The 18,371-nt window shown below is 37.4% G+C and overlaps 1 protein-coding gene and 1 long non-coding RNA gene across 2 annotated transcripts; one reads left to right on the top strand and one right to left on the bottom strand.

Moving 5' to 3' along the window:
* Window positions 1-827: 827 nt before the first annotated feature.
* Window positions 828-6,316, bottom strand: LOC121977747. Its single transcript, XR_006111030.1, has 3 exons — window positions 6,218-6,316; window positions 948-1,020; window positions 828-871 (listed from the first exon to the last, which is right to left on the bottom strand). It is a non-coding gene; the product is annotated as an uncharacterized LOC121977747 (long non-coding RNA).
* Window positions 6,317-15,836: 9,520 nt separating this feature from the next.
* On the top strand, window positions 15,837-17,959 carry LOC121975603 (cytochrome P450 CYP72A219-like). Its single transcript, XM_042527346.1, has 5 exons — window positions 15,837-16,171; window positions 16,253-16,482; window positions 16,558-16,796; window positions 16,884-17,262; window positions 17,356-17,959. The coding sequence occupies exons 1-5, from the start codon at window positions 15,895-15,897 to the stop codon at window positions 17,776-17,778; spliced, it is 1,548 nt and encodes a 515-aa protein (XP_042383280.1). The 5' UTR covers window positions 15,837-15,894; the 3' UTR covers window positions 17,779-17,959.
* The last annotated feature ends 412 nt before the right edge of the window (window positions 17,960-18,371 follow it).

Genomic DNA, 18,371 nt, shown 5'->3' with positions numbered 1-18,371 from the left:
ACTTAAATTATAATAAATTAAAAATAATTACCATAATGTGAGTCAAACGAGCATAGCCCCTCCGACTCATTGTGTGAATGTGATCTTGTTTTTCCCTCATTGCTCTAAATCTTGCACTCTTTTCCTAAGATTAGTCAAAATCGCATAATCAAACTCTCTAACATATTAAAACTTAGTAGTCTCTTACCCAACCATAGCATTAGAATAAATTCAATGCATTCCCATCTAACTCATGGTCTAAGTGAATAAATACTTACTTGAAAGGTAGATGATAATGTCCTCTGTACAAACAAGTCCCACTGATTTTGGTCCATAAATTCAGGCTTCAACAAACTGAGATCTCGTGAAGCCACTCGACTTGTATTAGCTTCTCGTACAAGTATTTGCAATTTGGATTTTCTATCACGCCACAATTTAGCTAACTTTTGAAAAATTATTTTCTTTTCCCAATCCTCAACTTTATAAGTCATCTGCACATTTAATAACACAAAAATATGTCTACATTTGTTATAAAAATGGAAATGAAAAATTAAGTAACTAAATATATTACCTGAAGACAACTCCACATCCTATCTTTCACTTCTTCATCAATATCACTCCATCCATCTAATGTATATGGCACAAATTCCTTTATCATGCAACCTAGGAAAGAAGCGTACTTCACTGAATTATCTCCAATCGGCTGACCAAACTCATTACGCTCCAGCTCTTTGCACTTGTCTTGGCCACTAACCATTTTCAACTTTGACGCACCCCGTCCTTTTTTCTTATCAATTTTCTCATCAACAATTGGTTCTTTACCATGCAAATCTTCTGATGAATTGGCTGAATTGTTAGAGTCCATTCTCGATAACTTATTAGTTATATTTTCCTGTTAAATAGCAAAAAGAGATATTGAAATGTCTTTAGTAAAATAAACCACGATTTAAAATAGAATACAATATCACCTGAATTTCAGCTACAGATCCTTTGCCACGTTTTTTAACCATTTTACTCATCCTTTGAAAGCTATGTAATGACCTGGTCAAACATGTAATATGACATGATGCATTGCTGAAAATAAATAAGCAGACAAATATATTGAAACACTAAATAAAGAGTTATGCAATTATTGATAAGAACATGTATCAATCAAAATAAATAACTATAAAATATATAGTTGAAAATGTCCATCATGTCTCAATCACATCAATTCCCTCACACTCATTCCTTGAGTACGGTTCTTTCTCAGTAATGTTAATCTCAAGTTGGGATACATCAAGAGGTGTTGATGACGTATAAGCATCTTCTTCAAGCACGTTCATGTTATGAATACCTCGAGGCGGCGCTTTTAGCAACACATACCAATTTGATTCATCATTATCCCTGGAATAGAATACTTGCTTTGCTTGTGATGCTAAAATGAAAGGATCACTTTCAAAAGTTTTTAGTCCTTGATGTAAGTTGACCAGTGTAAAACCATCTTCAATTTTGATACCAGTTCCAGGATTGGCCCAATCACATCTAAAAACAGGCACTTTAAAAGAATAGTAATCTAGCAAAATAATATCTCGAATAACTCCATAGTATGATAATCTTCCTACTGTATGTGAATTGTCATTAGCATTAGATTGATAAATAGTATCGGCTTCAATTGAAACACCACTATCTTGTGTCGACCTTCCAACATCAATTGTGTGGAACCGATATCCATTTACAATATATCCTGTATAAGATGTAACGTGCTTTCTAGGACCATGTGCTAGCCATTGAATTCGACCTGAAGAGTTAACAGAAACCTGTTTTGATAACCATTCGGCAAATGTTTCCATATGTTTCTTTTGTAACAATGTTTCATTACTTGAGAAACGATGATTTGTTTGTTTAAGCTCGTCAATGTGCATCCTATTTAAAATCATTAAAGGGAGATGTTAGAATACATAAGAAATGTAATAGATCAAGACTAACAATATGAAATTAACTACACTCACTGTAAGTAAGGTTCAACTTCTGCACTATTGAATAATATATATCGATGTGCAGCTTGCAACACGTGGTCCTCTAAAATCTTTTCTTTCCCTTTAGAAATTGGGCGACCTTCTAATAATCCATCTTCCAAATCATCATTCCTATTAGAACGAACACCAATACTATAAGCCTTTTTTATATAAGCACTACAAAATATCATTCGTTCTTCTGCGAGGTAACACTCAGCTATGCATCCTTCTGGTCTTGCCCGGTTCTTCACATACCCTTTTAGTGTTTTCATAAATCTAAATCACAAAGCAAAATTCAAATGAAAGAAGTGTTTAATAAAATATAAATTATTTTATAATATTAAAATTATCAAAAATAATAATAATTATTTATTACCTTTCAAATGGATACATCCAACGGAATTGGACTGGTCCACACAAACGAGCCTCTCTTGCTAAATGAATTGTTAAGTGAACCGAGATGGTAAAGAAAGCAGGTGGAAAATACCTTTCCAACATGCATAGAATTTCAGCAATATTCTCCTCGAGTTGTTCTAAACGGTTCCGGTCTAATACTCTTTGACATAATTCATTGTAAAATACACCCAACATAAATATAGCATTACGTGGACCTTTCGGTAGAAGATTTCTCAATGCTACTGATAGCAATTGTTGCATTAGAATATGACAATCATGAGATTTCAGCCCAATAAGATTACGCTCTTCTACAGAAACACAGTTACCAATATTTGAACTATATCCATCGGGTAACTTTATTTTCTTCAACCTAGAGCAAAACACATCCATTTCTTTTCTAGATAATGTGTACGGTGCAGCGGGCAAATGATATTTATTTTCTCCTTTTTCTTGAGGATGTAATTCTTGTCTAATTTTTAAGTGTACCAAATCTTTACGAGCATTCACACCATCTTTGGATTTTGTCTTCAAGTTTAACAATGTGCCTATGATATTCTCGCAAACATTCTTTTCAACATGCATCACATCTAAGTTATGACGTAGTAAGAGGCCCTAAAGGTAAACATCAACATGATTTATAGTTAGTTCAGAATATTAGAACATAATTTAAGAACAAAAAATAACAAATTGTAAAAGCTAATGAATACAGTGAAAAATAACTTACACTCCAATATGGCAGATTGAAAAAAATTGACTTTTTCTTCCACCTTTGAACTGGTTTTTGTACCTCTTTTGAACTCCCCTGTTTCTTCCTCTTTTTCCTCAAAGTGTCGACAGTCTCACCCTTTTTCTTTTTACCCCAGTCATTTTCAATATCTTTCAATTCATTGATAATTTCTAACCCATTCAAAAGTCTAGGTTTCCCTTTACTCTCCTTTTCCCCATTAAACCACTTTTTTTTCTGACGAAATGGATGATTAGGGGAAAGAAATCTCCTGTGGCCTAAGTATGCAAACTTTCTACTATATTTAAGCCACATAGAACATGTGTCTTCACCACATATTGGGCAACCAAATTTTCCTTTTGTGGCACATCCAGCTAGATTTCCGTAAGCTGGAAAATCATTGATTGTCCACATCAAAATAACCTTCAGGTTGAATATTGACTTGCTAAATGCATCATATGCCTCCACACCTATGTCCCACAACTCCTTTAAATCCTCCACAAGGGGTTCCAAGTATACATCTATATCATTTCCCGGTTGCTTTGGACCTGGAATCAGTAATGTCAGCATAAGATTTTCCTTTGTCATGCACATCAATGGAGGAAGGTTATAATTGACCAAAATAACTGGCCAACAACTATATCTGGAACTAAGGTCACCAAAAGGATTGAATCCATCTGTCGCAAGACCAAGGCGGAGATTTCTAGGATCTGATGCAAAATCTGGCCACTTATGATCTATTGTATGCCAAGCCACTGAATCAACTGGATGACGCATCATATGATCTTGACTTTTGTGGTTCGAGTGCCAAATCAACTCTTCAGCCTTTTCTTTTGATTTAAACATCCTTTTCAATCTTGGTATCACTGGAAAATATCGTAGGACCTTCTCAGGAACTCCTTTACAAACTTTGGTGGTGACTTTGTCTATCTTCCATCTTGAGGAACCACACTTCGGACATAAGTCCAAATCTTTAAACTCTTTTCTAAATAGACAACAATCATTTGGGCAAGCATGAATTTTCTCGTATCCTAAATCAAATGGTTTTAATAATTTTCTCATTGTGTAAACAGTTTCTGGAAGTGTATTGTTTTCTGGAAGCATGTCACCTAAGATCTTAAGGAGCTCATTGAAACTATTGTCTGTGTGACCATTAGTAGACTTGTAATTATAGAGTGTGACGACTGCCGACAACTTTGTATAAGCTGTACAACCAGGAAAGAGAGGTGTTTCTGCATCTTTTAATAAATCATCAAACTCATAATCTTTTGCCCCAGACATAGTGTGTCCAACCATTTCTTCTGGCACCAAAACATCCTTATATAAGTGATATGCCTCTCTACATTCATCCTCTTTTTGAACTCCTTTTGAACTACCTTCATCTTGAGATTGTGAGTTATAAGTTTCCCCATGGAAGACCCAAGTAGTGTAAGTAGGATCAAACCCCTTAATAATTAAGTGGTCGTACACTTGGTCAAATTTCATATACTTTTTATTTTTACAACGCTTGCAAGGACATAAGATTACTTCACGTATTTTTGCATAGTTCCTAGCTTGTGCAATAAATTTTTTTACCCCTTCTTCATACTCGGGTACAAGCCTTGAAGGCAGATGCATCCATTCCTTATCCATCTCGTGAATACACCTTTTTCATTTATATGAAATAATTATGAGATTTTATCAAAATATATGTATAAGAAAACACCACATAATAAATAAAAAACTTAAATATAAAAAATTGATTCCTACATCATAATATTTTAAACAAATAAATATCATGTGTCATATATAGTAGTATTTACTAGCCATGTCAAAGTATTATTCACACACTTTAAAGACAGATAATTTATTTTTTTCTTTTTTAGTTTAATATATTTAATCATTATTTTTGTGTCCATTCATTCTTGTTACACGTATCAATCATTGTCTCTAATGATATACTCGTGTCAAAAGATCAAACAAAATATATCAATGGTGAGAACTAAATAATGTGGATTTCATGTAGAGCAAGGGTAGCATAATTAATAGAATTGTATTAATATATGCATGTAACACACAAGATCAGTTAATTCTAATCTAATTAGCGTGTTCCAAATCAAGATAAGAAAATGGAAGGTGTTAAATTATACCATCAAGATAAGAAAATGGGAGGTGTTGAATTATACCATCAATAATGTGCTTGTAAATTGAAACTAGTAAAATACTTGATCATTTTATAAAGAAGAAAGGCATGACTCTTGGAGCGCAAATATTGTAAGACAAATCGAAGCATTAAGCAATCAAAACTAAAAATTCTTTTATATAAATCGCTCACAAAAAGAGGATGCGAAATTGTAATTATTAATCCAACTCCTCCACTACACTCTATAGAATTGATCATCCCTAACCAATTCTATTAAATCAGAATTAATCTATGCTGTGGGAAGAATTTAAAAGAAAAATAATAATAACAATTTGAGACACTATACTCCAAAATAATTTCTAAGAAAAATAAGAGGAAAGAAAGGAGGAAGTAGCTAACCTTCTCGGCTACCAAAGAAATACATCTCTCTCGATATAAGTCCAAAAAAAAACTTATACCACTGGTCCGACAAGTCACATAATGCAATTTGTCGACTAATAAAACCCAGAAGATCACATATAAATCTAAATAGGACAGTCAATGATATTCCAGAAGATCACAAGTCAAAAATTTGTCGACTAATAGAAGTGCAATAAATTGCATAGAGATCAGCTCTAGGAAGTATGAAAAGGAATAGTCTAAAATATGAAACCCAAAAATTTAGTAGGTACATTAGACAGCAGACAAAAACTACTTGCTGTAATATGAACATGCAAGATTAAAATCTTGTGCTGGCAATAGAAATGGAAGTATGCAATTTAGGAGGAAGTATGCAATTTGTCGACTAATACGTCAAACAGGAATGGGGATCAAAGAAAAAAATTGATAGAATAATCTTGTGCTGGCAATATGAACATGCAAGATTAAAATCTTCAATGCAAGTAGAATGAACATAAAATCGTAAAATATATAAATACACTCGAGCTCCAATTTATGAATAAAATTACTTGCTGTAGAGTGCCGCCCAAATAAGTTTAGGGACATAGAGATTAGGGTTACCTTTGCTTTGAGCTTTTGGCTTGATGTAGAGTGTGGAGTGGCTATCAAAGGGCTTGCTTACTCTTGCTGTGGTCCTATGATACGGAGAGATGGAAGGAAGTCTTGCAGCAACGGCAAGTGCGGAGAGGCGGAGTGGAGTCGTGCGACCGGCGATGATCAGTGCAGAGAGGCGGAGAGGATTCCTACGGCTGGTGGCGGTGAGTGCCGAGAGGTAGAGAGGAGTCCGGCGACGGCGACGGCGACGGTAGTGAAGAGAGGCAGAACTATTGCGGAGAGGTTGCGGCGAAGGCTTCGGCGGCGAAGGGTTCGGGCGTTTTTTTAATTTAGCAGAATCTTCACTCTTTATTTAACCAAGTTAATGAACGCATATAATTTTATTCGAAGGAATTGTTGACTTTTTTAACCAAGTTACAACAATTTTTTTAACCAATTAAGTTACGTTTTGTTTCATGTATTTTTTTTAATTTAATTTAACCAATTAACCAATTAAGTTATGTTTTGTTTCATGTATTTTTTTTAATTTAATTTAACCAATTAACCAATTAAGTTACGTTTTTAACCAACTTTATTTATTTTTTACTTTTTTCTTTATTATTTCCAAACTAATCATTAAATTTTAATCATGTTTTTTTATTTACTACGTTTGGCTGTTATTATTATTAACTATTCGCAGCATACATTAACATGCATGTCGTTAATAATATATTATTGACGGCGTGCTTTTAATGCGCGCTGTTAATACCTTTTTTTATTTCAAAGTTCATACTATTAACAGCGCACATCAACATGCACGCCGTTAATAATACTATTAACGGCATGCTTTTAATGTACGCTGTTAATAACGCGCTGCGAAAAGTGATTTTTGTTGTAGTGTATGCATCTATCATTCAAATCAACTTATAGTCAGCGGTTGAATCCATTACTTAATTGATGCCTAGTAAAGCGTGGTAGTCTTTTGGGCATGCCTAGTTTAAATCTCTGAAATCAACGCATACTCACCACTTGTTCCCAGGCTTGGACACTAGCACCACATAGCCAACTCAGGAATTGAATCTCACGAATATGTTCAACTTCAAGTAGCTTGTCCACCTCCACTCGAATAATTTGATTCTAATCGGTTCCAAAATTTCTCTTCCTCTATTCGACCGATTGAGCATCTAAGGGGATGTGCAACACATTCTCCATCACTGTCGGTGAGATACTTGTGAGTTTGTGGGGTGTCCAAGCAAAGACGTCATTATTGCGCATCAAATAGGTGATCAACTATGCTTTATTCTCTGGGCTCAGATCAGCCGCTACTTAAGTAGTGGCCTCCAGTTGGCTGAGATGAATTTGCACCTCCTCTTTTTCTTCATAAACTAAAGTCAGGGGAGCTTCTTGAATAGCGTTAACCTTTACTAACTGAGTTTTTTGAGCGACGTGAGCTTCAGTCCTTACCACTTCCACGTAGTCTTATGTGCCACTGATTGATCTCCTTTTACCTCACCGATCGAGTCGTTGGCTAGGAATTTGATCTTTTCTTAATAGAATGTAGAGACGATTACTTGGAACTCGTTCAACGCCTGTCGGTCCAAAATTACATTATAAGCTGAAGAGGCATCCACCACGATAAAGTTTGACCTGCGAGTCCTCATGAGAGGCTCCTCCCCAAGAGAGATAGCCAATCAGATTTGTTCGATCGGCTGCACCTCGTTGCCAGTAAACCCGAAAAGAGGTGTTGTCATTGACTGTAAATCACTCTTATCTATCTGAAGTTGCTCAAATGCTTTCTTAAAAATGATGTTGACCGAGCCATCTGCGTCAACAAAAATGTGATGAATGTTATAGTTAGCTATTGCAACTTTAATAATTAAAGCATCATCATAGGTATCTTCACATTTTCCAAATCTTTAGGGCTAAAACTAATTTCTGGCCCTTGTGCCTTCTCCTGTCTACATCCGACTGCATGAATTTGTAGTTGACTGCGTGTGACTTTCTATCCCGATTGGAATCACTATCGATCGGATTGCTCGCTATTATATTAATATCGCCCCGAGTAGCATTGCTATGATTTTATTCTTCTCGAGTAAACTGGTGAGGCTGCTGTGTAGAGGCCCAAGCTAATGCTCGATTATTTCTTTGTTGGGGCCTTTGATGGTTCCGATCGGCCCTTGCAGGGCTTCAGCTTGGGGGTCCTTTTGATCGGCGATAACCCTAACGATTGGGAGAAGGGGATCGTTAGTGAAACTCCTAATCAGTCCGGGCATAGCTCTTAATTGTAATGGTAGCATTCTTCAGTGTTATGTGTTCCTGATCTGTGATAGGTACAAAATATTAGAGTTCATTGCCAGGTTATAGGGAAGCACATGTGCTCGGCTTCTACATGTTGAACTACATGCAGCCTTGGCTCATGGTGATGTGGCGGGTAGCTTGGTCAGGTCCTTTAGGTGGCAAAGCAGGAGAGGAGCTTGACGCTTGGGAGCAGCGATCGGAATAGAAGGAACCACCTCTTTCTTCTGAGTGGACTAAGCTTCTTCAACGTTGATATATTTGGTGGCTCATCTAAGCAGATGATTGAAGTCCCTCGGAGGCTTCTTGATGAGGGATTGGAAAAATCACCATCTATAAGCCCTTGGGAGAAGACACTCACTAAAATCTCTTGGGTGATAGAGAGGATGTTCATGACCACTTGATTGAAATTTTTAATGTAAGCTCTCAATGTCTTCTTGTGCCCTTGCTTAAGTGAGAACAAACTCAACGTTGTCTTATATTAGCGAGAACTGCTGGCAAAATGATGAAGGAACGCCCAACGAAAATCTTTGAAACAACATATGGATTCGGATGGGAGCCTATTAAACCATCTCTATGTCGAGCCAAAGAGGATGGTGAGGAACACTCGGCACTTGATTCCATCCATGTATTGATGGAGGATAGATGTGTTCTCAAATTTGAGCAGGTGATCCTCATGATTAGTTGCTCCTCCATATTCCTTGATTGATAGGGGTCGAAAATAGGCCGATAATTTATCTTCCAAGATCTCTTGGGAGAAAGACATGCTTGGATACTTAGGGGAGTTGCTGATCATTGGGGCTTTACCTTTACACTAGTCCCGAGCCGGTGCATTTTTAGAAGATGATCCTTGGCACCTTTCCGCTCAACCCATGTCACCAAGGGGTATTCGGAACAACGGTCGGTGATATGCAATTAATAGTGGAGACACAGGCAGAAGGTTGGTCGACTACACGGGTGCTTGGGGGAAGGCGCCCGGAGGAGGGGGGGATCGATTGGAACTCGGTCGAGCCCTTAACTTGGGTCCCACATTTTGCCTACTGGCCGATTACAGGTATAGTCTGGTCATTTGGCAAAGGGTACTTGGTCATTGCTTGCTGCTATAGCGCCAATCTGGTCGCTTGGGCGACTATTAAGAGCTCTAAATCTTCTTGTGACAATGTCACTGTGGTGAGTTGTCTAGTCTCATCCATCTTCACATTTCGAATGCAGGTGAAGTTCTTACACACCGTGCCAAATATGATCATATTCAAAAATAGAGAAGATGATTGGCTAAGAAGATGACTCTGATGTTGACTGCAGGAGACTCTGACTCAGCAATAAGTGACTCCAAGTGGTCCTGCATGTCAAGAAGAGCATTAACAACCGAGCTAGGAAAGGAGCCTCGATGCAGGAACTCCAACACTCAAGTCAGTGATTGGATAGAAGGCAAGAAATAGTAGAATCAATAGTATGAGCAGTGGCCATGAGTATATGTAATCACGTAGCATCGCATACCTGCGACTGTAGATGGATACCCCTTTTTATAGTGTTATTATTTCTGCACGAATCTCAAAATATTTCTAAGGAAAGACAGACTATAAAGATGCTCTACCACCTTTCCTAAAATGGATCCACAATCTTTGCGTTTAGTAGAGAGGAAGTTTTTAATGTACAACTTACATATAGAATATTCTCTATCCTTCATGACACAAGATGCTAAAAAGAAATATGAGGTCGTTGAGATGAGGGCCCTACCACATGCTTACTTGGTAGGCTGACCGAGTTCCTGTTAGAGTGTATACTAAAAGCCTAGCTTTTTGTATAAACATTTATCTAGAAATAAGAATCACATTGGTCAAATGTCTACATTTATGATAAATGTAGTTGTTCAATTAATTTATATTGTAGATAACATGGTGTGTGGTGTCACACACAGAGGATCATGTTATCAGTATCTTATAAATTATAAACAGTAACTCACGACCATAATGGAAAGGAACAAACCATTGGAAGGTCGTAGTGTAATTAGGTATTAGTTTATCTTAACTATATAATTACACTAATACACTTAGAGTGTATTGAGTAGGACCATTTGAGGTCGTTTCTTTTATACTGGCTTTATAAAGAAACAAAGACCTCGGTTATTATGGAAGTGTGTACTCTTAATCCTAATATAATAACAAGCACATATATTTGATATTTATTTCTTTAATTTATCAATGGGTGAGATTTAGTTCGATAAATCAATAAGCCCGATAAGTTGGGAAATGATATCGCTTATAGTGTGTGTTGTTGATTATAGAAGGAAACTGTGTCCTAGAGATACTAGGTTGATAATGTCCTCAAGAGGAGCTCATAAAGATTGTCATGTTAAACCCTGCAGGTGGACTTAGTCCGACATGATAATAAGGTTGAGTGGTACTACTCTTGGACTTAGATATTAATTAAATGAGTTGTCAGTAACTCACTTAATTAGTGGACATTCGATATCTTAAACACAGGGAGACTAACACGCTCATAATAAGAAGGAGCCCAAAAATGTAATTTGGGATTGGTGCGGTAGTTCAATAATAGTTCTCTAGTGGAATGAATTATTATTGATAAAATTAAGTTGTGTGTTCGGGGCGAACACGGGATGCTTAATTTTATCGGAGACCAAAACCAATTCCTCCTCTCGGTCCCTATCGTAGCCTCTTATTTATAGAGTACTATACCCACCTATACCCACCTTCATACCCATATTATAGGGGTCGGCCAAGCTAGCTTGAGGATCAAGCTAGGGTCCGCCAAACCTTGGTTCATGGGTGGTCGGCCCTAGCAGAACCCAAGCTTAGGTGGCCGGCCCTATTTAATTTAAAAAGAATTTTAATTTTAAAATTTTCTTATGTGAAAGATATAATTTATTGAAGAGATTAAAAATTAAAATATCTCTTTTATAAATCTCTACAAAAGATTAAAGAAAGAGATTAAATCTCTTTCCTTATTTGTAGATTAGAAAGGATATTTTATTTCTCTTCTTTATAAATTATTCACATGTTGAAAAATTAAAATTATAGAAATTTCTTTTTATAAACCAATCATAAAAGGGATAAAAATTATTGGAGAAATTTTTTATAAAATTTCTGGAGACAAATTAGGAAGTTTTAATTAATTAAAACTCTCCTTGTTTTGTTTTTTTTAAAAGTGGCCGGCCATTGTGTTTAAAAGAAGAAAAATTGTTTTAATTAAAATAATTTTTCTTTACATGGCAAAAGAATTAAGGAAATTTTGTAATTAAATTTCCTAATTTGCCTAGGCCAAGGAATATAAAAGAAGAGGTGAGGGTGCCTTCATGGTAACAACCTCTATTATTTTCCTCCCTCTTTTCCTTGGTGTGGTGGTCGGCCCTTCCCTTTCTCTCTTCTCCTTTTGGTGGCCGAAATTCTTCATCCTTGAAGAAAATTATTGTGGCCGGCCATCCTCTTCTTTTCTTCCTCTTTTGTGGTGGCCAAAACTTATCTCTTGCTTGGAGTTCTTGTGGTGGCCGGATACTACTTGGAGAAGAAGAAGAAGAAGGAGAGAAAGCTTGTATCCCTTGGAGTTTGGTTGGTGTTTTGTTCTTCGTCCTTGGTGAAGCTTCTTTGTGATTGGCCGAACCTAGCTAGGAGAAGAAGAAGGTGCTTGGTGGTTTCTCATCTCGGAAGATCGTTGCCCACACAACGTCCGAGGTTAGAAGAGGAATACGGTAGAAGATCAAGAGGTCTTTCTAAAAGGTATAACTAGTAATTTTTCTTTCCGCATCATGCTAGTTATTTATGGAAATAATACCAAATACAAGAGGCTTACGATTCTAGTATTTCGAATATGTTTTTCGAAGTTGTGTTCTTTTGTTTTATTTTTCCTTGTGATTTGATTGTTCTTTTCGGTTAACCTAAAGTTATTTTAGGAAATTAAATATTAGATTTCTATAAAAGGTTTTGTCTAGTCGGTGGTGGTTGCTCCCATATCCAAGAAGGCCATGTGCCTCGCCACGTCAGTACTGGGAACCAATTATGGAAATTAATATTTAATGGAATTAATAACTTAAGGTGATTTGGGTCGAACGTGTTAAGTTCCGCAGGAGATCCAAGTCAAAACCTAAAAGAACAAATAGATTAAGTTTTGGATCAAACGTGTTAAGTTCCGCAGGCGATCCAAAATTTAATTTAAAAGAACACATGGTAGCTAGGAAAAGGTTCAGACCTTTGTACAAAATTTTTGTACAGTGGAATCTCTAGGCTTTCCGAGTAGCAACCAACAGTTCCTCCTATAATATGATCAACAATCGCTTGCAAGGGTAGGCCGATTGGATTTATAGAGTGTTGCCAGGGACTCGCCTCTCACTTGGCTTATTTGTTTAGCCAAAGAGCTCAATCGGATCGGGCATCCAGTCTGTTCGATCGGACCATAGTTCCAATCGACTGAACTACTCGACCAAGCTAGTTAATTGTGCTATCTTTGAGTGGGAAAGAAGTCTTGGCTATGGCAAGTGTTGATTCACCTTTAACTATTCATTAGTATTCAGTGGATAGGCATTCAACCGACCCATTGGTCCGGTTGGACGAACTCTCGGCCATGACGATCGACTGCGCTAGCTTTGAGGGTTGACCCCTCTTTGACTTTGACTGTCACGTTGACCAATCTTCTCGATTTTGACCCGACTCAAAGGCTCCACATCATCTGTCATATCATATATATATATATAAGATAATATAATATTTTAAAATCTAAATTAATATAGTTATTTTAAAATATTTATAATATAATTTATATCTTTACTTTTTCTTTTTATTTTTTCTAAAGTATGACTTAAATTTTTTATTTTGAATAAAACGTTCATATGGAATTTGAACGATGAGCAACATCATGTGTATGATACGGTGATAACTATAGTTGATTCAAATAAGGGTGAAATATTCTTTGTTTACGATTATGGTACTGGAAAAATATTCATATGGAACACACTATCAACAGCCTTGAGTTCGAAGGGAGAAGTTATATTAAATGTGGCTTCCAATGGTATCACATTTCTTCTTCTTCCTGGTGGAAGAACGGCTCATTCTCACTTTGCAATTCCATTACATCCCAATGAAGAATCAACTTGTAATATCAAATAAGGGAGTCCTCTTACGGAACTCATTGTGAAATCCAAACTTATCATATGGGATGAGGTTCCAATGATGCACAAGTTTTGTTTTGAATCACTAGATAGAAGCATGCGTGACATATTGAGATTTGCAAATCCCTCAAGATTTCGACTCTCTTTTGGAGGCAAAAGAGTTATACTCAGTGATGATTTTAGATAGATTTTGCCAATTATTCTGAAGGGTAGCAGACAAGATATTATTTATGCAACTATTAATTCGTCATATATGTGGAAACATTGCAAAGTTTTGAGATTGACTAAGAATATGTAACTTCATAATTCAGCTTCCGATGAATATGGTGATGAAATCAATAGATTTTCTAATTGGATTTCAAATATAAGAGATGGAAAAATTAAAGAATCAAATGTTGATTATGCCACAATTGATATCCAGATGAAATGTTGCTTAAAGACATTGATGATCCCATTGCAACAATCATCGAGAATATATATCCATTATTTAGTTGTACAATAATTGATAGAACATACTTCCAGCAGAGAGCCATATTAGCACTTACTCATGATGTCGTTCAGTCCATAAATAAATACATGATATCAATGAACAATTCAGAGGGAAGGTTTCATTTAAGTTCTGATTCATCATGTTATCCAAATAGAAATGTTGATCTATTACACGGTATTCATACACTCGAATTCTTAAAATAGAATTAGATGTTTTGGAGTTATAAATCATGAACTGAATTTGAAGATTGGAACTCTGGTTATGTTATTACGGAACATAGATCATTCTCTTGGATTATGCAATGAAACTAAATTGATCATCACGAGACTTGAAATCAAGTTTTGGAAGGAAAATTTTTTACTAGTAGTGCAGGTCATTAAGTTCTTATTCCAAACATATCATTGACCTCTTTTGATCCAAGACTTCCTTTCAAGTTTGTTGATTGTTTCATATGCAATGACGATTAACAAAAGTCAAAGACAATCAGTATCTCATATAAGACTTTTTTTTTTTGAAAGAAATCTATTTTCAGTTACGGGCTTCAAAATTTTAATATGCGAGGTAGATGATAACCAAGAAAGTTCGACCATATATCTTGTATTTAAGGAAGTATTTCATAATTTGTAATAATTTTTTTTCCACATATTAAATGTATTAGTCATAGTCAAATTAATTGGTTTTTACGTTTTAATTGTATAGCCAAAAAGATTCATATTATCCAATTTTTTTTTTATCATATTGTATACGAGATATAGTCGGTGACGAGTGAAATACTAGTTCTCAATAAGAAAAGGATCTACAACTTAGGGTTAAATATGTAATTAACATAGTTATTTTAAAAAATTTATGGAATAATTTATATCTTTACTTTTTATTTCTATTTTTTTTAAAAAAAGTATTATTTTAATTTTTGATTTTGAATAAAACATACATATTGGCGTATTATATCTGCCATCCTATACTCTAAAAATTCGATATCTTGTACTGCACAATTAATTCTCATCAATAATTGTAATTGACTAATAATATAATTAAATAATCTTTTTATACATAAATGAAATAGGCATGTTCATTAAAAATTTATTGGTAGGGCCTACATTGCTTTTGGTGTTTGAAGTATTTTGTTCAACGACTCAGAATTTTAAATAATTTCATTAGAATAATCATAATTTTGGACTTAAAATTATACCCTAAATATTTCAAAACCTGAAGACTACAAATTGCAACGCAAATGTCGGACACACTGTAGATACAGGATTAGTGTTCATGTGTCTCTCGGATGTATCTAATGGCTAAACGCATGAGGTATTATCGTAATGAGGTTTGATATTCGAATCTCGGTAAAATCGAGGTAAATATCTCTCTTATATATTAGTACTATTCCAAAGATTAGTAGCCGTCCGTGATTTATCTCCTCCGTGTTGATCTTAGAACAAATTGACAAGAGTACTGAGAGCAAACGTATTCATCTTTTTTACCATAAGGATTAACCTTCATGTAATTTCGATTGAAAATTTATATGGAACCGATCAACCATTGCAGTATTAATAAGTCAAAGACTTACTTAAAAAAAAATGCCGGAGATACTTGTTCGGTTGAGAAGTTATGGCGCTTTCAGTCTGCGTTGTTGTAATAGTTAGCATCCAGAGACGCCGGGGAGGAGCCGTCGCCCATAAGTCAAAGTCTCCGACCAATCTACCTCTCCCATATCTAGATCTGCCTGCCATTATATAAATGAATCCACCGGTTAAGTGTGAGGAAGGCAGTGCCGTCTTCGATTCGACTGTTTCATTTGCCGACATGGCGTGGCTGGCAGTGTCCGGTGGCCTGGCTGTGTTGCTGCTGGTGGTGGCATGGGCGGTGAGGATGCTGGACTGGGCGCTGTGGCGGCCGCGGCGGATGGAGCAGTCGTTCCGGGCGCAGGGGCTCAAGGGCTCCACCTACCGGCCCCTCAGCGGCGACCTCAAGGACATGGCGCGGCTGGCCGAGGAGGCACGCGCCAAGCCCATGCCCGCCTTCTCCCACGCTATCTTTCCCCGCGTCATGCCCCTGTTCCAGCGCGTCATCGAGACCTACGGTGAGCGGAGCGCCGACGACTTTGCCCTCCCCTGTTTCAGTTCTCTTAAAGTTGAAAACTTTGATGTCGGATTTGATGCAGGGAATGACAACAAAGTGACGTTCCACTGGATGGGACCGCTTCCCAGAGCGCTGATCGTGGATCCTGATCAAGCGAGGGAGGTTTTGGCCAACAAGACCGGCGAGATCGGGAAGGCGAGAGCCACCTACCTGGTGAGGTACTTCATTCGAGGCTTGCTGGGTTATGAAGGCGACAAATGGGCCCAACACCGCAAGATTTTGAACCCCGCTTTCCACATGGAGAAGCTAAAGGTCTGAGAATTGAATCGCCTTATCTTCCTGTTTGTTGAAATCTGACGGTGACTTTGTTTTTCCTTAATTATGCAGGGCATGTTGCCGGCCTTCGCTGCTTGCAGCGAGGACCTGGTCGACCAGTGGGAGAAGATGGCGGCGACAGGGAAAGAGGTAGATGTTTGCGTTGAGCTTCAGAGCTTCACCGGAGATGTCATTTCTCGCACTGCTTTTGGTAGTAATTTCGAGGAAGGAAGGAAAGTTTTCCGGCTTCAGGATGAGCAAGCTCTGCTCGTCGCCACTACTCTGCCATATGCACATATACCAGGTTACAGGTGAGCACTTATAACTGGAACAACATGTATGGAGTAAGAATTCGGTCTCTGCATAAAATTCATATGTAATTGATACCTTCCGTGAAGGTTTCTGCCCACCCGAAACAACAATAGATTGGAATCGATCGACAAAGAGGTGCGACAAATTTTACTGGGCATAATCAAGAAGAGAGAGGAGAGTATGAAATCGAGCAAAGGAAACAACGATGACCTTCTTGGCTTGTTGATGGAGTCCAATCTGCAACACCTCCGGGAGCACGGGAAGGCCGGTATGACCACCGAAGAGGTGGTGGAAGAATGCAAGCTGTTCTACTTCGCAGGCCAAGAGACGACGTCGCTGTTGCTGACATGGACGATGGTGGCGCTGAGCATGCATCAAGATTGGCAAGAACGAACACGGCAAGAGGTTCTGCAAGTTTTCGGAAAAGAGAAGCCGACTTTTGATGGATTGAGCCAGTTGAAGACCGTAAGCAACATTAATTTTCTTAGACCTTATTCGCGAACCACTTAATTTTTTTTCCTCAAAATGTCTAAATTCGATTGAATGTGACATCGGCAGATGACGATGGTTCTGTACGAGGTTCTGAGGCTGTACCCGCCGGCGATCGGCATCCAGCGGCAGGTCTTGAAGACCATCAAAATTGGGAACGTAGTCTACCCTCCCGGCGCACTGCTCTTCTTGTCCTTCATCCAGATGCACCACGACCCGGACTTCTGGGGCAAAGACGCGGACGAGTTCAAGCCGGAGAGGTTCGCTCAGGGCGTGTCCAAGGCGTCGGCGAAGAACGCGTTCTTCCCCTTCGGCGCCGGCCACCGGATCTGCATCGGCCAGAACTTTGCTCTGGTGGAAGCCAAGTTGGTGCTGTGCTTGATCCTTCAACGCTTCTCGTTTGAGCTGTCGCCGTCGTACACTCATGCGCCGCACACAATTCTCACCCTCAAGCCTCAGCATGGTGCTCCGATCAGGCTGCGCAGGCTGTGAGTCCAATGCATAGTAATGAAGACAAAAATAATAATGGAGGATGCTAATCATAAAAAAAACATCATTTTTCCCCAGCATCTCCCCAGCAAATAAGACATGTTTCTTTTTAGTCAAAGTGTGTTAACAGTCGTTAAGCATATGACATTACCAAACCATGGGAAAATTTTCCTTTTTTCCTACAAATTAAATCAATTCTCACGCACGTGCACACCATGCCTTGTCAATGTTTTCTTAAGTGGCAGAAGATATTCATTCGTTTTTAGTATCTTGTCAATTTATTTTTAGATCAATACTAAACAAAATAAATCATAAATAATTATTAATCATTAATATAAGTATCCAAAGTATAAAAGAAAATATGTTCGGAGGCGTGAAGTTTAGTAGTTCAGATTTTCTGTCTCTAAATTTATCTGTTCCGGTGTTCCCTATTGATCGGACGGACTAGATTACATTATAAGACATCATGACATCCTTAAAATGTGTATAGTATCCTCGTGATATGTAAGATATCTTTAAGATATAATATGACCTGTCCGATCGACAAAGAAATACGGGGATAGAAAAATTTAGGGATCCGAACTCGAAATTTAGAC

Source organism: Zingiber officinale, chromosome 4B, assembly GCF_018446385.1.
Source record: "Zingiber officinale cultivar Zhangliang chromosome 4B, Zo_v1.1, whole genome shotgun sequence".
NCBI lineage: Eukaryota > Viridiplantae > Streptophyta > Magnoliopsida > Zingiberales > Zingiberaceae > Zingiber > Zingiber officinale.
The sequence above is the reverse complement of the archived record's forward strand: the minus strand, read 5'-3'. Positions and strand labels throughout refer to the sequence as shown.